This window comes from Uranotaenia lowii, chromosome 1 (genome assembly GCF_029784155.1).
Source record: "Uranotaenia lowii strain MFRU-FL chromosome 1, ASM2978415v1, whole genome shotgun sequence".
Classification (NCBI taxonomy): domain Eukaryota; kingdom Metazoa; phylum Arthropoda; class Insecta; order Diptera; family Culicidae; genus Uranotaenia; species Uranotaenia lowii.
The window spans coordinates 136,576,231-136,598,963 of record NC_073691.1 but is presented as its reverse complement, the minus strand read 5'-3'; the positions used below and the strand labels follow the sequence as shown (position 1 = coordinate 136,598,963).

Below are 22,733 nucleotides of genomic sequence, written 5' to 3'. Positions count from 1 at the left end.
CACGTGGGTACTGCCCACAAATTTTAAAAATCGGCAGTTCCGTGTTCCAAGTTTCCAATCGCTAGTCCCTTTTCGTCACGTGGGTCTTTGCCGATTTCCATTCGAAATTTGTTGTTGGTTGCTTGTGCTCTTCTGTGGTCACGGGCTCTCAAGGCCCGCAGCTAAACCCACTATTTCGCAGGAGGACCGTCGTGATGTCGCTGTTTTAGGTCCCGAACACCACCAGCACGTTGTTGCACTCCGCAAGCCGCCCTGACATGGTGAACATACGCGTAAGGGGGCCCCTTAACTCAGTTAGCATGCGATCAAAGCATCTACCGGGATGTGTAACCCGATCTCCGCTAAGGTTGCTCGCACCCCAGCTAGCACCACGGGGAGATAGAGAATCGGAGTTGTAAGACAAGAGGCGATATGGCCACTACCCGAAGGTTGGGTGTATGGGGTCTCGAGTTGCGCATTCTCTACCGTTGTTAGCCAGCCAAAAAATTTATGAGTTTTATTATAGTTGTGTTGCTATGAAGGCCATAGCGCACAAAAACACCAATAACGGTAATTTTCGGTTCTATTTAAACTTATTTTTACACATTTTGAAAGGAGATGGGAAGTATTAGAAAAACATGAGATATCATAGGAAGAAAGATCATAAACCGTAAATATCATATATTTCTGGAAAAAGATACAATGACTCACAGACAGGACTTGAACCCGCAATTTTCGCTTCAGTATGACGGCGCGTTAGCTAATTATACCAAGGTAAACGTGACGAAACAGGGTCCAGCATGCGTATATACCTTCAACATACCTTAGGTTGAATTTCAAGCTGCTATTTATGCAAAATCAGTATTTGATGCACACTACTTTGCCCTTGTGTTTCTGTTTAGGAATAGAAACATTATTTTTGAAATTTGAAAATCTCTATAGATGGTAGTTAAAGCAGTTTTCACAATTACACAAAGAATGTGATTGAGAGCTTTAGCATGTTTTCAGTGAAAATTGGTTCTACTCAAGGTCATATTTGAGTTCTCAGTTCAAGATCATAACTGTTTTATCAGTTAAATGGACCTAGAGTTTTCAATCGTTACTCTAAATTATTCTACAAATCACAATTGCAAAGCAAAAACCAAGATCTTTCCGCTAAACAATATGTGAGCTGAAACATTAGCTCTGTTGAGCGGTCTGGCAGCCCTAAGTTTGAAAATTTCCGACGGGTCGGTAGCTCTAGGCTCGAAGATGGAAAAATCGCGAGCTTCGCCTGCGGGGGTGTACAGAGCGGCATCGACGGCGGCCAACGGATGATGGCTAAGGTGGGCCCGTCCGTCTGGTCACTTAAGCGTTTTGCCTGGCCGCCTGACCGATTACTCTGAGCGCGCACACTCTCAGCGCTCTTATTGATGATGGCTGTTTTGGCCTGGCCTGGTGGCGCACACGATTTTAAATTCCTCAACCGCTATCTCAGTTGCAGAAAGCAAACAGATCACGCCGAGCGGGCAAGTAATTCACACGTCTTTTTGAATATCCACAATAAGCTGGGACAGACATATATGCAAATAAGAAGGAATTGTGCCAAGTGACCAAAAAGTTCTTAGTGATTGATTAACGGTTTGTTTTGGGATCACAACAAACTATATATAACTTTGGTTAAAGTGTTACATTGAATCAAAGTTTGAAGATTGCAAACACCGAATAGTTATTAATTGGAAACTCCAGTGAGTGAATTATTGTGGCCCAAGGTGAACAAACAAAGAACTAGTTTTCTCACAAAGTAAGAACACTACAAGAACTGAGTATTATGGGAACCATGATACGGCGGAACAGTTTGAATATCTCGTTCAGTAAATGGTGGACTCCATCGTCCGGCAGCAACGGAACCAACGGCAGCGGGGGCGGAGGTGGCGGGGTAGCCGGCAGAACTTTCGGAAGCTCCGTTGCCATTCAAAAATTGCGTGAATCGAAGTGGTTTGATGCCGGCGAGGAGCGCATCTTCTGTGCGGTCATTGAGGCCGGTTTCATCGTAGAACTGAGACATCCGGAAACGTGTGAAAGCTGGTTTGGTGTTGCATCCATTGACAGTAAGAAATGTAAGTATGTATTCTAAAATTTACAAGATACATATTGAGTAATAGGACGGTGCAGTGTCTTCAAGGAGCAGTGCAATTTAATGGGTGTGACTTGGCGTCATAGTCGATTTGCATATTGTTGCGACACAGGCGCCAAACAGTCGGTTAGCCCTGAATGCAGTTTTCGTCTCAGCCCTCATTGCTCGATTGCTGGTAAAGTGAAAGTTATCAGCAACAGAATGCTAATTTTTTTTTGTTTGGCCTTGTTTGAAAATTCTTCCCAGGGGTTTTCAATAACTTGTCATCTTGATGTATATCTTCATGAACCTCGTGTTGAACGAAGAAATTTATGAATTATATCAGCAAAAGTAACGGTTTCTCAAATTATGTATTTTATAACACGTAAATGATCAGCTTACATGTTAGAATTCGACTGAAAGATCGTTATTTACAAAATTCAACAGGGAATGATTCATTGGATGAACTCAAATGATAATTGATAAGATAGCTGATTCTTATTTGATTCCTACAAAAACCGTTAAATGGTATGGTTCAACTGGGTAATAATCACCATCATTGATAGCAAGTATGATTGTTTTCAATTCGAAAAGACTTATACCCAAGGCCGGATTAAGGGAAGGGCAATTGCCCCGGCCCGCAGGCTCAGACGCACCCCTCCTCACTCCTCAAGTCAGTAGTCGAAACCAGCAAATCAAATCTTAAATGGTTCAAACTTTATTAAATCTGAAATTTATCTTAATTTTCTAATTTCTAAGATCCTAAGCTCTCTCCCTGGATTGTCTCAAAATCTAACTTAACTATTAAAAATACACGCTTTTTTTTCATTCAAAACATATTAACTGTTTGCAACTTTTGATTACCGGGTTTAAGTATGATTCTACTTGATTTATAAGAAACTCGGTGAATGCAAAAATTCGACTTAAAAGGCACTCCTTATTCAGATAATTCATTCCACTTCCAATTCAAAGTTTAAATTTCGGTTTTTTAGTGAGGTCGAATCATTAGTTCTCACCTGGATCGCCGAACCAAACTTAGAGCTTTGAGAACTTAAAATTTTTGGTTTTTTATTTTGATCTGGCATTTTTAAGGAGTGTATTCGAAAAAAAGTGCAACACGTTGTTTCATGAATAACTTTTGAATGCATGGATGGAAATTGATAAAGTTTTCAGTGAAAGTCTGTCAAGTGGTTTATGAGTTAGCGCCCAATACTGAAGTTCATCGACAAATTTCTCTGGGTAAGATCGAGAAAAATCCCGAAAAATCCCAGTGGGAGACCCAAAAACTGCTAAAAATCAACTATTCTACCAAAGTTCAAATGATTAATCATGTAAGAAATCCTAGAGGATCCAATTGTGAGCTAAAATTTGAATAAAAATAATGATTGTTTATTCCGTGAAGTGAGAGGAATTTGAGGGAGTTTTTTCAAGCTCAATCCGAAAATATGAATGAGGAAGTGATAAAAAAGTCAATTTTTTCCGACTGATTCTTCTTGCTCCAGGAGTGGAAAACATAAGAAAAAACAAAAAAAAACGCTCTAATGTCAAATTGATCTGATGAAATCACCGACCAGTGAGCAGGTATCAAATTTTGTTTCATTAGAGTGATCATTATTGAAACTTTTTTTAAGTTTTTGAGAGAGTTTTGCATTGGATAAGTCCACCAAACTGAGCATGCCTCAACTATAAAACAATAGCTTTGTTGATTTTGTTTGATTCCAGTACGAATTTTTATCATGATTACAAAATGTGCATTTCAAAAGGTGCTCATTTTTCTGTCCAAAAGTAAAAAATGCTGCAGCGAATTCTTATTTGCCTGACCTAAATCTAGCTGACTTTTAAATTGGCTTAAGTTGATTTCTATAAGGTAGAAAAGCTGCCCACCGGTAAAATAAACAAAATACAGTGATTAAATCGTGCGCAAAATGTGTGAACTGCTTGTGGCGAGATATTTTAAAAAAATCACAATGGACAGCAAAACGAACTCTTTAGCGGACACCTGGCATGTTTCCTACCAGAAACTTTTCATTGACTAATCTCGTCTGTTTTTTCCGGAGATAAACAAGGATAAAAATTTGAAAAATTTAATGTCTATTAGGGGATATGGGGGCATAATGGCCACCTTAAGGAGAACGCTTATTTAACCATAGAGAACAGCTGCAATATGTGAATTACATCATTGTTTCGTGTTCAGACACTCAAATAGTCTATTGCCTAATTGGATGAAATTTGAAAAAGTGGATAAAAACGTTAAAAATGCATTTTAAAAATTTTGCCGAAAGCTGAAAACCAGTCACTGTAGAGGCATAATGAGAAACCCCCCGAGGCAGTATGAGCACCGTTAATGAAGGCATAATGAGCGTTTTCTGCCGGGAATTCTAGCAGCAAATTCGACTCGATGAAGTCAACTGAGTAATAGAGCTACAGCTTGACTTGCATCGTCTGACGATTTGGCCTATTGGTAAGGTGTCGGAGAGGTAATCAGTAGGCTCGAGTTCGATTCTTGGTCGAGGTGATTTTTTTTTCATTTATCATTCATGTTCATGATTGCACTAAACGGTGAGGCGTAGATTCATCAAACAAAGCAATAACAAAATAATCTAGGTCTGTTTGTAGAATTCAAAGAATAAACACATGCTCATACATTATGTTTCTGGTGTTTTGTTTGACGGATGATGCTTTGATGCTATTAGCCGCATAATGTAACAATGAAAAAATCAATCATGAATGGTATGTGCAAAAAAAATCCCCTCGAACAGGAATCGAACTCGAGTCTACTGATTACCTCTCCGACACCTTACCAATAGGCCAAATCGACAGACGAAACAAGCCAAGCTGTAGCTCTATTATTCAGTTGACTTCATCGAGTTGAATTCGCTGCTAGATTCCCCGGCAGAAAATGCTCATTGTGCCTTCATTGATAGTGCTCTGTTCGCCTCTAGTGAACAAATTAAAGTAAAAAAGCGTTTTAAAATTGATTGAAGTGAAAAAGCAAAAATTTTATGATGTTGAAAATTGAGAAACAATGTGTAGATCATGTTGCAGAGCGTACATTTCAGATCAAGATGATTTAAAGGTCATAAAAGCTTATTTGGTGGTGCTCAAAAATTATAATATTTTCGTCACTTGAGAACCTAGCTGGTTATTATTTAATATTTCTGTAAAGATGAAAAGGATATTTCTTTTTTGATGAAAACTTAATACTGTGGGTAGTACGAAACAAGTCCTTATGAAAATTTGTTTAGGAAAATACGTACTTATGTAGAAAAAAGGAGTGCTCATTATGCCCTGGGTGCTCGTTATGCCCTCATCTCCCCTACTTGAGCAGACTAACAATCTGCGGAAACTACAAATTACTAATTCTTTCATAACGATTGATACGATGAATGGATAAAAATTCCAAAAAGACTGCCTCCAAATGCAACTGTTTTCTCTGCAAAGCTCTTCAAAAGGTCCCACAAGTATACACTCTGTTTAAGTTGGATCTGGGATCGTGCTGTTACGCAAAAACGGTGGTGGAGTGGTAAATAGTCAAATATGTCTTTTTGTGCCGAAGGAGAGCAATCGGCTAAATTTATTTTAACTTTGACCCAATTCGAAATTATGAGTCATTTTGAAGGCCAAGCTCCAGGAAACAGCAAACGTAATAAAAAATTGCCTTGATTTAAAAAAAAAGTTGGCTGAAAGTATGCATTATAGATTATTATAGATTATTATGCGCACGTGTTGCCCTATAATTAAAGTCGAAAAATTTCTTCATCGGGCGCTATCTCCAAAACAACTTGACAGAACATTACATCACCAGGTAACTTTATAGTGAAAGTTACGGAAGAGCTAATAGTGGTCTGCCTACGCCTTCCGGATCAACCCGGGACAAAGTTCGTCAAGCAGGGAGAGCACCACATGAAATTAAGAAATTGCTTCAAGGACAAACCCCGAATAACACAAGGATTGACATCGAGAAAAACCCCAATCTACTTCCCGGAGAATCCTGAAAGCAGCTCAGACCGCTGTCCAGGAATTTCAAAGGAGTTTTGCCTCGTTGTTTCAAGATCTGATGTGGCAATAGGTTTTTTTTATCACCCCCATGCAAGAAGTATTTCATAGCTTCGTTTATGACGTTTTGTCTTTGTCAAAATCGACTTCCCTAGAAAGAAAACGAAGACTTCTCATCTTATCAAGACTGTCAGCTAAAGGGTGTCCACGATGAAATTGCCACACTTCGAAATTGCTCTAACTTTTTAACCGTTGGGTAGAATTTAATTAAAATTTGGGTGGATTTAGTTCATAGTGCATTGTTAACATCCTGCAAGTTTTAAAGTCCTTTAATCAAAACTCGCGGAAATTGAATCGAAAGAACAGCTCGTGCGTGATAAAATCTTGCGCTTTCATCACGAGAACAAGGATCTCTCGCATCGTTCCATCGCTAAAACGTTGGGAATCGTGAATTCCATGGTGTCGTGAGTGATTAAGCTTTCAACCGAAACCCAAACGCCTCCGTTCAGGATGTGGCTAAGAAGCTGCACCTAAGCCGTCCAGACCAGATCCAGTCCAGAAGGCCAAAACTAAAGCTGGGCTTCGAACTTTCAAAGCACAAAATTCCTCTAATCGTGACGAAAAGCAGAACAAGTCTGTCAAAACCCTGGCCAGGAAGTTATACCTCAACACGCTGACGAAAGTTGAATGCTGCATCATGGGCGACGAAACATATGTGAAGGCCGACTTCAAACAGATCCCCGGAAACCTGTTTTTCACGACCAAGGATAAGTTCAGCGTTCCGGAGCATTTCCACACTCAGAAGATGTCCAAATTTGCGAATAAATTCCTGGTTTGGCAAGCCATTTGCACGTGCGTAAAGTGGAGTGCACCTTTCGTGACCCAGAACACGATGAACGGACAGGTGTACATGTAAGAGTGCCTCCAGAAGCGGCTGCTTCCTCTCCTGAAGGCCCACAACGTCTCAACAATCTTCTGGCCGGATTTGGCCTCATGCAACTACTCCAAGGACGTGCTGAAGTGGTATGCGGACAATAATGTCGATTTCGTGCCGGAAATGTTCAACCCTCCCAACATTCCGGAGCTCCACCCCATCAAGAAGTACTGGGCGATTATGAAGCAGCATCTTCTTAAATAAACGACCTAAGGTAGAGAGGCCAGTCGAGGAACTGAAGAAAGTATGGGTTTACATGCAAAAAACGGTTGATTAACAAGTTGTGCAGAATCTTATGGTGCAGGTAATTGCGTATGGACTATAAATAAAATACTAGTGAAATGTTAAAATGAAGTTTAATATTTATTTTATTGGATGAAAACTCGAATCAATTTTGTGTGGGGCAATTTCATCGTAGACACCCTTTAATGGTTGATCTTGGGTCACTTTCCGGAACCCTATCTACAGGGCTTCGTATCTTCGAACTTTCTAAAAATTGGTGATTTTTAAATCTCAACTTACAAGTACATTTGTTGTTCTAGTTGGTAGTTTATAATAACAATTAATTTAAGGTTTGTAAACAAGCTGAGCACCAGCGACTCCGTAGATGACCTACGGTTGACGTCTAAAAATAGTTAACGTCTTCCCCCAACGGGCAGACTCCCCTTCCCTACCGTATCGTTCGTTATACGAAGAATGTTGTCTATCTATTTATGGACGTTTGCATACCACTGAGTATGAAGATTTTGAGCGAACAGGTGGACCTTGATCGTGAAAGGAAAACCTACCTTCAGTGGTGGCGTCGACGCACGTCGGGACGGGAAACACTGATCGGTGACTTAGAGGTGTAGAAATCAAACGTGACAATCTCAACGGGGCCGGTCCACCTCACACACATATCTTATGGATATACATCTAATGGATGCATTTGCGTCGAATTTTTATCGACCTCAGAAGTTGAACCGCAAAATGCAATAAACGTTCCAAAGGAATTTGCAATAACAAATTATGTGTTGTTGTGGTTGTTTACCTATCTTCGAGAAGTACAAGCTACCTGGCTGTATTCAGAACATACTATTGCCTGCATGCATTGGTCGGTGTCAGTTGACCCACTTGTTTTGTTTTCGATCAAACCATCAGACCTGTTAGTTGTTGACTAATTTTTTTGTTGTCTTCGTACAAAAGCTACTAAATATAGAAAGGTATTTTCGTAGTACGATAGTCTTCATAAGATGACATTCATTTAGGTGTTGATTCAAGTGTTATAACGGTTATAGCTTAGTAATATAATATCGGAAAATTCAAACCTTAAACCTGAATAAAACTTGAAAAGATCAAATATTATCCGGTTTAAACATAACCAACAAGTTATTTGGATAGACAATAAGCACAATCAGAGCGCTAGAAGACAATGTGAACTTTTGCGTCTAAAGATTTTCTCTTGACATTTCGACGCAAATCGTATGAAACTTTACATTTTGTATTTAGTGTGGAAAAAACTAACATCGAGGTATCTAAAAAATGATTTTTAGAGCAAGAATTTTATTTTGCCAAAGAACGGTTGTCTTGAGAGGTTTTGCAATCTTCCTACACATGTGATGTACGAATTGAAAATCGAACCAGAATATCAAGCAGCAAAATAACTTTCAGAACAAAGAGATGCATTAGCATAAAAACAAAAAGATCAATAATTAAATGCTGAATCAAAAAAAAAGTTCCTAAAAAAATTAAAAATATTACAAGTAGTTTATAAAACCATTAGGGTTTCAAAAAATCACAAAGGATCCAACCAGCTCTAGGGGAGCATCATTTTTCATAAATGTGTATGAGAAGCATTAATTTATAAGTTTCCAAGCCATTTTTCCTTTTCATATAATATAGTTTTATAAAAAGGGGGTTGAGACGCGAAAGACCTCTGAGGTTAAAGCGTCAATAAACTATTTAAAAAAAGGGGGTTTTATCGGGAACCCAGAATTAGGCTAGGATATGCTAGTGTTTAAATACATTTATTTATTATGGACATCCAAGTTATTTATTTTATTTTTTTCTATTTTTCAGCAGTGATGAAACCAACCCCAGACACTATCAAAATACACTCAGTAAAACTTTCGGAGTCCTATAAACGGCTCAAAGTCTACAGTGTCACCTTAGAGCAACTCTGGCAGCAGGGTTTCCACATTCGCATTAACAATCTCTGTGATAAAAGCAAGAAGGCGCACAGCGAGAAAGACATTCTCGGACAGGTAGGAATACTTACATATGTATATAGCAATCAGCTAATAAACCATCTTATCCTTTTGTGGTTCTGATTCGCAGATCAAATATGCCACTAAAACCAAAATGCCGTTCCACAACAGCCAGCATTTCGCCGAATTCTGCCGGTATGGTGACCGACCTCAAGACAACCGGAAGCGACAAGTAAGTGTACTGATGAAACGGCTAGAAGATGCAATGACTGGATCGCAGACCTACTTCTGAGCAACAGCAGGTTCTTATGATTTAGATATTATTTTCTAATTTGTTGGTTGATTGGTTGCAGAAGTGCTATATGTACTCTCGGGTTCGGTGTTGGATAGTTTCCTATTCTGTGACTGTTTTGCAAGATCAAGTTATTTTACATCTCTACTGCTGTGCTTTATTTGAACGAATCATAAGCTTGCAGCAGTCGATTTGAACAACTATTGTAGAACTATTTAATATAAAACAAACACTAAACGTGAATAATCACTAATTTTCCTAAATTTCTGTTGCATGATAATACCAATCAAAAGTTTGAGGCTATATTAAAAAAAAAATACCTGGCACACAACCAATTTGTTGGAGCTGATAATTGCAACAAACGTGAAAATGTAAAAGTTGAAATGTGCTGAATATGTAGGGGCGATAAGGGCATAACGAGCACCCGAGCATAGTAAGCACTCCTCTTTTCTACAAAAGTGCGTATTTTCTGAAATAAATTTTCGTGAGGATAAGTTTCGTATTTCCTATAGTACTAATTTTTCAGCAAAAAAAATCTTTTTATCGTCTTAACAGAAGTATGAAAAAAACCTACAAGTTTCTAAATTGCCAAAAATATTATTTTTTTAGAGCACCGGAAAAAAGCTTTTATGATCGTTAAATCATCTTGATCTATAATGTACGCACTGCAACATAATGTACACATTGCTCCTAAAATTTTCACCATCATCAAATTTTTGATTTTTCACTCAAATCATTTTAAAAACGCGTTTCTGCTTTAACTTGTGGACTCAGGACGAATAGAGCACCATTGATCGGGGCACAATGAGCATTTTCTGGCGTAGAATCTCGCATCGAACTCAACACGATGAAGTCAACTGAATTATGGAGCTACAGTGACTAATTTACATTTGACAATTAAACCTATTGGTAAGATGTCGGAGAGGTAATCAGAAGACTCGAGTTCGATTCCTAGTCGTGGTGATTTTTTTTACATTTGCCATTCATGATCGATTATTTTAATTTTGCATTCTACGGCTAAAAAAATCATCCAACAAACAAAGCACAAGAAACAAAATGTTTGATTGTTTGTGAATTGATTGTATTCTACAAACAGACATACATTATTTTGTTATTGCTTTGTTTGATGGATCTACGACAAAATGCATCAATCATGAATGGTAAATGAATAAAAATCGCCTTGTCCATCGTCAGATGAAATGAGTCAAGCTGTAGCTTTTTAATTCAGTTGAATTCATAGAGTTGAACTCGCTACTAGATTCTACGGCAGAAAACGCTCATCGAGCTCCGATTAATGGTGCTTTTACTGCCCCAGGTGGGGGTTCTCATTATGCCCCTACAGTGACTGCCCAGCTAACATGAAATCGTAATTGAAATGACAACGTAAGTCGTTTAGATTGAGATTGCTCTTGGCTATCGTACAAATGTTTGTTCTGAGATATATTTACGACTTCTTCCGAAAACTTTCAACTCGAGTAAATAATAACTTGGTTCGTAAATATGTAGTCAAAAAGCATCAATTTGTTCAGATTTACGATGAATGGGTCTCTTTTTCTCTTCTCGATTCGAACAAAATGTGTGTGAAGGAACTTCCACATCTCTTATAAAGCTTCAGCTTGACTCTCAGCTAGCTATATGCTGTTTTGGTAAGTTTAATGCGGTTATTCCTTCTGGTATAAGGATTTCTATATTCCTGTTGTTTCTGTGGTATACCTAGTTAAATATTTGCTGGGTGAATATCAGCATTCGGCAAAAAACTTCAAAATGCGTTTTTATCTTCTTTTTCAAATTTCAGCCAGATAAGAAATCGATTTTTTAAGTTTCTAATCACGAAACAATGAAGCAACACACATATTATAGCTATTACCTATGGTTAAATAAGTGTCCTCCTTAAGGTGGCCATTATGCTTTCATGCCCTTAAAATCAAAGTTGACAGAGAAAAAATGTTATTTATTTTTCGTAGTATTCCGTCTCACGACATAACTTGACGAACATAATTCTTAAAATTCAATCGGTCCATGGCAACCGTTCTCCAATGTCTCGGACATCCCACATTCGCCAGATCACGTTCCACTTGGTCTAACCACCTAGATCGTTGCGCCCCTGCTCGTCTCGTTCCTACCGGATTCGTAGCGAACACCTGTTTTGCAGGACAGTCGTCTGGCAATCTCGCAACATGTCCTGTCCAGCATATCCGGCCAGCCTTAACCACCTTCTGAATACTGGGCTCTCCGTAGATTCTCTTGCACGCCGCCAAAGATGGTTCTCAACATTCGTTACTCGAATACTCTGGATGTACGCAGATCCTCCTCGAGCAATATCCATGTCTCGTGCCCGTAGAGAACAACAGGTATAATGAGCGTCATATACAGGTTATACTTCGTGCGAGGGCTAAGTCTTCTCGACTGGAGCTTGTGGTGTCCATATAAGGCACGACTTCCGCTGATAATTCGCCGCCGTGAGATTGTCTGCGGTCACCAGTGAGCCGAGGTAGACAAAGTCTTCGACTATCTCCAGCTCGTCACCGTCGATCGTGACATTTTTATTACTGAACAAGCGGATTCGGCAGGTCTCTCATTCGCAGGCCAGCAAACAAAATTTTGTTTACAGTTTTTGAAGTATTCTGGTCCCATGAACGACGGCCATAGCCCTACTCAAAACCTTTATTATAAAAGCCTCTATCGAAAAACAAAGGAAAGTTTCCATTGAATTCGGGAAAAAAAATTAATTTTTGATGCAATAAATTTGTTTATGGTTGTAATTAATCATTTAGTTAATACTTTCATTCATTGTATTTTAAATAGAATTTGATTAATCTACGTTTATACAAATTCGATTTCAAATTCTGTTTCGTTATGTCTATTCTGAGTTCGAATTATAAGCTCTTTATTCGAAATAATACTCTACTAATACGTTAATCTGAATTGTTATTCACTATTCCTTCTTATGAGTTGATTATTGTGGTTCACCAATTTTTTTTAAATTTTTTGAGTATTTTTATTGTCTTCTAATTTCCGTATTGAATCCAAAAATTCTAACAACCGGATTTCAAGTTTTGATTTTGGTAATTGGGTTTGGTATATTCGTTTGAAATTATAAACATTCCAAAAACAAAAACTTTCCAATCGTTCTAATATTTAAATTTTTCTTTTCTTTACAGATCTCCGAATGTGCCAAATGGGGTGGCACAAATGTGGGCGCCACCATTATTTACTTTGCCATGCAAAAACGTAATAATAGATCAGCCCAATTCTAACAGCGACTGGAAACGTTGTGAACGAATGTGATCGCTCTTCAATCGCAAGGCCCTCAAAACATTGCACTAAATTGTGTAACCTTATCAAATCAGTAGCGTTCTAGCTTTGGCTACAATCCAAACTATTTCGCGAAAAAAGACATGATTGTATTATAATAGAATCGTAAGAACAAAAATGCCGAGGCAGTTGTTAATGTCACTGTCGCGAAATAATGAGTCTATTTAAGAGGCTTCTACGAATGACAGGAGTTTAAGCTTTAAATTAGGTGTAATAAGTTAGTCATAAAATTGTTCGGAACTACCAATCAAATGTGTCCTAATGTAAGCCCAGATTATTTGATTTTTTTTATAAATGATTTTAAAATAACAATAAAATATTTCAATTATATAATATGGTTATTTTTTTTTAAACAATTTATCACAGTAGATTTTCAACTATTTGTTTAGCTCTGCGATATTAACCGGAATGTTGAAAATTAAAACTAAAAGTGAAATGTCTTTTAAATCACCGTTCTCGCAGCCACACATTTTTTTTATCAAACAATAATAGTATTTTTAGGCCAATTACTCTACCATGTGATATGTGCCATGGTATTCTTACAATACGGCATTGTTAGAAAAGGAGGAGCCGAAATAGTCGCGGTGCCTCGAAATGTTAGTAAAAATACATCTAAAATTGGGAAGTAATGTGGTCTAACTAAGGACCACATTATTGAAGGCATTTTTCCATAGGGTTCCGTGGCGGCGTACTGAAGCTTTGGAATGGGTCGAGTTTTCATCTTTGTAGCTGGCCTTCATCTCGCATTGTCGAACCCTGCGGCAAAGGTGTTTCTAATAACACACATTTTTATTCTACATTAAATTTCTTCTTCAAATCGTGAGACCAACAAGCAGTTAGGGCAATAAGTAATCGTGTAGGAAATTTGATTGGAAGAACCAAATACCTACTCATACGGTAATTGTTTGTATTATTTGTAATAGATGGTAATTAATAATTCTCTCAATTTAGCCAAAGTTTTTTTTAATTTTATGATGAAATTAATCACTATAATTTATTCAGCGGACCGGTTTTGGTATACACACCCTTTCGCGCACCAGGCGTTAGAATATTTATTTTTGAATTTAGCATTACACTGAGAAAACTTGCAGAAAATCTTGATCAAATATTTATACGCACCGAGTAAATTTTCTGAGTCGTTTTTATTTGCTTCAATTTCGATTGGTGATTTTTGGTAAATAGATCGACAAGTTTGGATCGTTCAGCTGTTCGAGACGTCAAAGTCGACATCCTGGGGGAACATGCCGTTCAGCATCAGCAGGGCCAAGCAGCTTCGACCGACTAGCAACCGGGTCCGGTGGCGGATGCAGCCGAAACTACCGGGCAGCAGCAGCCAGAATCAAAGTCAGAAGAATCTGCGCGAAATATGCCAGGTGCTGTGGAGTTCCATCATCAAGTAGAAGGCTTCGGTTTCTGTGATTCGGACCCGTCCGGTCTGGTGCTAGATGGAGGGCCGTGTTTCGTCATTGCCCCGGTTCAAGCCTATCAGATGCATCCTCGATTTGATTCACCTCATCAGGAAGCGACTAATACGTTACCGAAACCGCCACGAAAACCGTAATGAACGAGATGCTTTAAACAGGCAAATCCTAAAACGAAGAATATTGATTTCAAACAGTTTGCTGAAGCTTTCTAACTCCGATCATAATGATTTTCTAGATAATGTACAGATTGGAAATTTTCCAGAAAAAAACAAACATGGACAGATTGAAAACCTTCGAAATAAACTATTTATAAATCTATTTGATAAAAATCAAGTTCTTTTCACGTTTCATTAATATTCGAAACTCTTTAGGATACATTATTTATTACAGTTCAATGGTAGAAAACAACATTTAACAAATATTTTACATTTTACATGATTGCACTGTTAATCGACACACCCTTCATCATCCAGTACACCATCATATTATGTTTTTGAGCCACTCCCTCAATCCATTAGCTGCTAGAGTGCCCACTGATGAGAAGGCTAATTTTAACCTAACCTAGTCCTCTCAACTGGGTTAAGTTAATCGACTTTCCGGAAGACGTTTTCATTGCCAACAAACGATATCAAATTATATCCCCGAAAGCATTTTGCAGACGAACCTTCAAAATACAAAAATATAGTTGCAATGTGCTGAATCAATTTTGTTTTAACATATTTACTTGATATTTTAGAAGCGCTGGTTTTCATTTTTCTTATTTTCCTTCAACTGACGGGAAAACACAAAACAATAAAATAACAGCTACACGGCCGGAACCAGGTTTATCAGAAGCGGCCACCAGCGAATATTGAAGTTCGAAAACGGAGACAGAAACTTTCTTCCTTTAAGTAATCCGTCGGGTCGAATCGATCGTGTAGTTAATGAAGGCCTCGATTCTGGTTCGGAGTTCCGTTGTTGTTAATGTGGGAGATGCACCTTGATTGGGAAAATTTCTGCTCTCCCCGTAAACGAGTCTGCCGGTTCCGCCACGACCGGTGTTCAGTGGACAATTCGACCCGATGCGCAAAATGGAATGTAAATAAACTCTACACGCTGAACGTCGTTTGTTTAACTCAGCATTAAACAGTAAAATTTTTTCAGTGCATGTTTGCTCTCGCCCCTTTCTTGTGAGCAAATTTGGTGATTTTATCGGTCCCGACGACAACGGCCCTATTTTGCTCACCCATATACTAACCCCCGATGCGGTATAAAAGTGATTAAACTCGTGAGCATTTTCACTTTGCTCGCGATTGCTGCGGATGCTCTCAGGGACCGTTCACATACCACGTGGACAACTTAGGGGGGGAGGAGGGGTATGGAAATGTCCACGCTTGTCCACCAAAAGGGGGGTAGGGGTTTGGGTCATGTCCACGTGGACATATTTTCTAAAGATGAATATATATGAGGATGTTTAAATCAAAATCTTAATATGGCATACCTTCCCAGTTTAAATTTAAACAATAAGAAGCTACTTGAAAGCAAGTGATAAATATGATTATTAAGAAATTTAAAATAACAAAATGAGGATTACATAGTTTCTCACATCGTGAAATAGCTTTTTAGAGTTTTTGATTCTCATCGAAAACTTAAAAAATCGAGCAATACATGTACGTTTTTTTTATGCCGTAAAAACCTTAACCCAGTTCAGGGTTCAACATACGCGAGTGTGGCGAAAGAGTATACGAGCAAATTTTTCTTCACTCTTTTATTCTTTGCTCACGCGCTCATTTTATTCCTCAAAATCACATTTACGTTGGTGATGGTAAAAGTTAGAGAAACATGAGGTATCAAAGAACGAAAGAGCATAAACCGGAATTTTTCGAAAAAGATACAACGGCTCACCGGCAGGACTTGAACCTGCAATCTCCGCGTCAGTACAACGGCTCGTTAGCCAATTTCACCACGGTAAACATGATGAAATCGGCCACCACGAGCAATCGAGCTCTGCCGATCAACTGCTGGACCTTATATCGAAACACCATGTATATCCCTCATGAGATCTTTTTCCTACTATGGGCGATGGAAGCGAAAAGTTAATCTTTCTCTCCTTAAGAAAATCCTTTTAGATCTGTCAAAAGTTGGATGAAATTCTAGCTGCGTCAAACTTGCACTAAGCAGGTGCTCTCCGTGTTCCAAACAGCCGGTTTAGACCCAAATTCCGACCCGAGCAACCGCACTGGTGATCCATTATACCAGTTTCAACTCAATTTGTTTTAGAGCTGGTATAAGGATTGATCCAAAACTGATGAGATTTGGATCCAATTTGACGCAATTCTATACCGTTTGACAGTTAATGGAACACGAGTGCAGTTGCCAGTTTTCTCATTGGATCGGATCTAATTTCTTTGGTTCAATTCTTGTATAAATTAGACCCGAGAATAGATCACGAATACAGATGCTCTAATGCAAAACCATCACCAAAATTCGTCAGCGCTTCCATCGCTTATTGATCTCTCTTGTTTCTCTATCCCCACCCATCAACACGGGATTCTAGCCAAGTGAGCACATGGTCTATTGTTTCGGGTTTGCCGCAACTTACGGCGTTAGAATAACAAAGGTTAATGTAAAAGTAATTGTCAAAAGTGAATAGTTGGGGAGAATTTTAATGTCTTACAAATATCTACTCTATACTATCGTTAGAGTATAGTATGAACTTCATAATGCCATATATTTCCAAAGCAATAGTAAACTCTAATTTTTTTAAGAAGTTGTTTTCCAAAATCTATGTTATGGGTATAATTGATCCCTAGAGTCCAAAAAGATGAATTTTTCATCTGAATGGATCCAGATCATTGGTTATCATGAAAATACTAATATCTGAACAATAACTAATGTTTATCAAGTAAGTATCTATTAAAAAATGCTAAAATACTATATTTATCTAAGAACTAGAAAAATTGCGCCTTTAAGTATGCAACGACAGTAGGGTAGAAGACAAACTTTAATAATACTCTATGTCTGATACTTACAAACTGTGAAATGAGAACTAATATGGCAAGAAATGGTCAACGGACCTTTTGTCTTCGAATTTTATTAGATTTTTCCATGGGTCAGGGAACCCTGAATAAGGGATCAAGTCTCCTGTAACTTTAAAAATATCACAATATTCTAAGACTCACGAAAATACTTCTAGCTCATCTACGAGTTCATGTATAGTTCTAACTTTATGAGCATATGGACTTGAAGTTAAACGCTGTCAGAAAACGCAAAAGACGACGAGCTGTTAAATTTCCCCAGAAAGATATGATGAACATAAGAAAAGGGGATCATGTATCCCCATTCTTTCCTAATAGTTACCATGTAATAATTAACATGAAATAGTAAATTTCGTAAAAATAATTTAATTGATGGAATCGATAGAGACTTTCTATTCATGTGTTGCAAGCTGATATTTGATTATTTTGATTTTTCGAATTCCGGAACCGACCAGATTGCCCTTGGCCAGGACCAGATGTCCCCGTACCACTTCTCTTTCTATTCTGTGTGTTTTTTTTTTATAATTTCGAACAACTTCACGTTTATAGTCATGATTCACACTATTTAGTAAAAAGTCATGATTTGGGTACACTATTGTATCCAAAATAAAATGGAAAGATTATTCCCGTTCCAATTTTAGCTGGTTCTCCAGCTAAAGCTCGGTTTACAGTTCTTGTGAACTCGAACTCGAACGTGAACGTGAACTCACCACAGTGAAAAAATATTCCGCAGTGAAATGTCAAATCGGTCAAATCTTCAAAATTAGTAAGAGGTTTGTTCAACTGCGGGTAGAAATTGGTTTCGATCGGAAAATGACAGATCATTCAACCAATGTTTTGATCGATACTTGTCGAACCAATGCTCAAATTTAAATTCAAAATTCTCAAAAAAACATATTGTTCTATTTCAAAACATCTTCAGCTTTGAAAACGATTGATTTAATCAAATAATCCCAAAGATCTTATCTTTGAATACAATGAATTTAAATTAAATTTTATGAATTCAAAGTACTCCCAAAAAGTATTTATCGATCAAGGAGTAACGAGCTTGAGCGATTCATTTCTTTTGAAAAACTTATTGAAAGGACGTTATGAATATAACTTCAACAAGATAGCCATTTTTTGTTCTTGATTCAAAATTGACAAACAAAAATTTCAAAATTACTTTTAATTAGTGAAACAATTGAAAAGGTTTTTATTTAATTAAAATGCATCAGTACTCTTTTGTTTGTTAATTTTTCTGCTTTTCAGTTCTCCTTAAAACACATTATTTTTGAATGATTTCATAAATTTTTATAATTATTTCCATACCTTTTCTGAAACACACATTTGAACAAAGCGGAATCTATTTTTTTTATTTCAATGGAATCTGGCCATTCGATGATCTTCATTTACATTTATTCGTTGAGAAGTTCTTCCAACAGGTACATTTATTCGTCGAGAAACTCTTCAAACAGGTGCAATTAAATGATGCCCAAGCGGGTTTTAAAGTTAAAAAAAATATCGTATATGCGTTTCATTTCAAACTCGTAGTATTTTAAGCCTTTAAATGCCTTCAAATGTGCTTACAAATTAAAAAACTATTTTTATATGAAGTAAAAATTTTTCCGTCATCGGTGAAATTTTTTTCAGAATGCACATTGCCATTCGGACGTGAAAATGAACGCAGAATTTATATTCACCACTCTTGTTCGTTTTCCGTTTTCACGTTCGCTCAGTGCGTTTACACTTCGAGCGGAATGTCAGTGAACGCGGAAAAATATTCCGCAGTGAAAATCGGGGGAATTGAAATAAAATTAATATTAAAGGGCTTTCAACAAGGAAATCAGTTCAAAAATAATCGTTCAACCATTCCGCATCTATTCCACCTAGTTTCGCAGCCATGAAATGCAGCACAGTCGAGTTTTTGAAGAATATAAGTTTTTTCATTTTCACGTTCGAAAGAACTGTAAATGCACCTCAACATAAAATTATATCCCCGCGTGCAAAAATCCTGGTTCCGAGCAGTTTTCAATACGTCGTGAAAAATAAGTTACCGGATCATTTTAATATTCATTTGAAAGGCTTTAGTTACTCTTTGATGAATATATGTTCATAAGGTCGCTGACTGAGTGAGATAGATCCCTTTATTCCCAACCTTCCATTTTGTCATTTAAACGTGATTGCAGAAGTTGATTCGCCATTCGAAATAACAGGAGCACTCTTTTCGATAGGGCTGGAAATTCTAACAATAGTTTTATTTCTTGATTATTTAATATTTCTGTAAACACATGTTTGTTCGATTAAATTGATATAAAGAGCTCATCCTTTTATATTTGATTGAAATATTTCTATTTATTTTTCTGCCTACAGCCTATTATATTGTATACATTTATACCTATGGGAGTTTCATCCTTATTTATCTATAACCTATCCATATAAACTTAACCTGCCTTAATTTATTTATTTAGATTACCTACACTGTCCTTTATTTCCTACAGGTATGAGTTGTTTTAAATAAAGAATTTACAAAAAAAAAAATTGTTCTTTTACTACTACTTTTGCAACGTTTCTTTCTCATCACCTCTCTATCCAGCACATTGCTCTTCGAGGCAACGAAAATTAACCAGCAAAAACAAAAAAACTGCGTCTTACAGATCACTGGCTGGTTTTTCATGTAGATCAGTGCTGGAAAAATCAGCAATACGAAGACTGTTGGTTTCCAGCAAAAAATTGGATTGCTGGACGTTTTCAGCCTTTTTTTCTTGCTGGAAATTGAGTAAAAAATTTACTGTGCTTTGCCCTAAACCAGCTGAAAACCACTTATGTGAAGTTAAGGCCAAGTCCGAAACATTTCAAGCATATTGAAATATTTCCTTTGAAACTAGAAAGTGATGCCAGAATAGCAAAATCATGGCAGAAATTCATACACAATATATTTTATGAAGATTAATTGTAACAAAATCAAGAATTATGCACGCAAATATTGTGAGACAAACTTGACAATGGTCAGTTGTGAGTGGTAAGGTTTAAAAAAATCATAAAATAAATTATTAAAAAAAAATTATTTTTATTTTATTTTATATTATTGAAAAATATTCGATCAAAACTTGAGAGATAAAAAAACATATCAGCATCGTTTTATAGACAGCATTGTTTTATGAATTATGACCGACAATTTGGTATAGGTGAGGCATCTTGAATTATGCTGAGTTTCGAGAAATCAGGAGTTCAAATATTCTATAGAGGATTTATTTGAAAAAATCTATCGACAATTTTTTTTTTCATCGAACAAATTTCTTCAAAAATCCAGAGATAAACTCGTAGCCACTATATCAGCATTGTTGTATGAATTATGACGAACAATTTGGTATAGGTGAGACATCTTGAATTATGCTGAGTTTCGAGAAATCAGCAACTCAAATATTCTATAGAGGATTTATTTGAAAAAATCTATCGACAATTTTTTTTTTTCGTCGAACACATTTCTTAAAAAATCCAGAGATAAACTCGTAGCCACTATATCAGCATTGTTGTATGAATTATGACGAACAATTTGGTATAGGTGAGACATCTTGAATTATGCTGAGTTTCGAGAAATCAGGAGTTCAAATATTCTATAGAGGATTTATTTGAAAAAATCTATCGAAAATTTTTTTTTTATCGAACAAATTTCTTCAAAAATCCAGAGATAAACTCGTAGCCACTATATCAGCATTGTTGTATGAATTATGACGAACAATTTGGTATAGGTGAGACATCTTGAATTATGCTGAGTTTCGAGAAATCAGGAGTTCAAATATTCTATAGAGGATTTATTTGAAAAAATCTATCGACAATTTTTTTTTTCATCGAACAAATTTCTTCAAAAATCCAGAGATGAACTCGTAGTCACTATATCAGCATTGTTGTATGAATTATGACGAACAATTTGGTATAGGTGAGACTGTCGTAGCCAATATCATTAAAAATTCAAAATAAATTTTCGGAAGCGGATACGCGTACTCTGTCACCAAAACTCGTTGATAGACTGAAAACCAGTTTCTTTCTTGAGCAAATGGTGTTCGTATTTTATTTTCTCAACACACCACTACCATTAATCTAAACTCAAAAGAAAACTGCAATTTGTTCCAGTTTTTTTTTTCGAGCAGTTCGATTAGGATGTACTAGAATTGTCTATTTGCCTTCTACGAATACCTTGATCAAAACAAAATCACAATTTCTTTAATCGGCGAAGAGAACACTTTTTTTTTGGTTGAATTCAAGGCAGGTAATTTGCATTAATTTGGATTTCTCTGTACATTTTTCTATTCCAGGATTCATCTACCACATTCGCCGATCACTCTACTCTCTCGAAGGGTAAAAAAATTATTTCAAGATACTCCTGGAGTTACAGATTTGAGCATAACGGTACTGTCAAGTTTGGAATTTGAGATGATTATTTCAATATTTATAATCAAAATATTACCTAGACTTGAAGATAATGTTTCCTGCTGTAAATCATGATAAGCGTCTTAGGTTGTAGCACCATCCAAACAAGATACATCGGATTCATCAAACACAGTTTCCAGTGCATTTTAAGCTTCGAAATTACGGAATGTACATTTCTTGTTCGCGCAACCATTTAACAATACCGTTCCTTTTCTGAATCAGCTGAGTAAATTCCCAAAAATCAGATGAGCATCAAATTGTTAAGCAGAGTTGGTCGAAGAAAACAATCCTGTGCATGGTTGGTAGTGAATCTTCTTTTTCCAATCATAATCTCGAACATCTCAAGCTTCATTATCAAATGTCAAATTTAAGCTTAGGTTCAGTTCTCAGGTTCAGACAAAATATCGATTTCTTTCTGAAGAATCGCCTTTTGTTTCTTTCCTTCTACTTCCTTTTGTAACTCTCAATTATTAAAAACAGATTACAGCTTAAGATTTAAACTCAATGTAAACCCATGTTTTCAGATCAAATGCTCCAAAGGTTCACTTACGTTGAATGTCAAAATACAAATTCGGACTTTTGGCTTTATCGCGAACTATTTTATGCAAAAAGATCAACTGTTTGCTTGACAATTTTTATTCCAATTCAAGTTTAGATGTCTATCGTTAAGTTCATATTGAATAATCAATGAAAGATTTAAAGCTTACAATCATTTCTAGCCTAACATTTACGTTCATTGCCAAGCCTTACTTCAATTCAAATATCCCTGACGCACTGAGTAAATCCAACTTTAATACGCAGGCTTTAGATCGAATCAAGAACATATATACCCAGTAACCAATTTAAATTTGTTGATCCTCAATCGTAAATATGTTATTTGTATTTTTTTTTTATTATTATTACTATGATTTACTCGTAATTATTATACCTTTGTTAGTTTCTCTCAATTAGCAGCTTGATTTCAAATTCTTAGCAATGTTCTACCACGTTCTACTATGACTTTATATTTTGATTCCCATTGCACATAATTAATAAATAAGATTTGATTGAAATTTTGGAAGCATCTCAGATTTAATTACTCAAAA

The 22,733-nt window shown here is 36.7% G+C and overlaps 1 protein-coding gene across 3 annotated transcripts; it reads left to right on the top strand.

Annotated features, from left to right (window-relative positions):
• Positions 1–1,344: 1,344 nt before the first annotated feature.
• LOC129756089 (uncharacterized) lies at positions 1,345–13,130 on the top strand. 3 transcript variants are annotated; one of them, XM_055752860.1, is made up of 4 exons: positions 1,345–2,078; positions 9,063–9,247; positions 9,321–9,492; positions 12,644–13,130. In XM_055752860.1, the coding sequence occupies exons 1-3, from the start codon at positions 1,790–1,792 to the stop codon at positions 9,480–9,482; spliced, it is 636 nt and encodes a 211-aa protein (XP_055608835.1). In that variant the 5' UTR covers positions 1,345–1,789; the 3' UTR covers positions 9,483–9,492; positions 12,644–13,130. The 3 variants fall into 3 exon arrangements, with proteins under 3 accessions (XP_055608835.1, XP_055608828.1, XP_055608819.1); XM_055752853.1 differs by having other exon boundaries at positions 1,351–2,078; positions 9,066–9,247; positions 9,321–9,422; XM_055752844.1 differs by having other exon boundaries at positions 1,356–2,078; positions 9,321–9,422.
• The last annotated feature ends 9,603 nt before the right edge of the window (positions 13,131–22,733 follow it).

Bases quoted from the DNA above. Each gene is read 5' to 3' on its own strand.
- LOC129756089 (XM_055752844.1), top strand. From the start codon at position 1,790: ATGGGAACCATGATACGGCGGAACAGTTTGAATATCTCGTTCAGTAAA. The intron at 2,079-9,062 runs GTAAGTATGTAT...TCTATTTTTCAG, and splicing joins ATCCATTGACAGTAAGAAAT to CAGTGATGAAACCAACCCCA. The intron at 9,248-9,320 runs GTAGGAATACTT...TCTGATTCGCAG, and splicing joins AGAAAGACATTCTCGGACAG to ATCAAATATGCCACTAAAAC.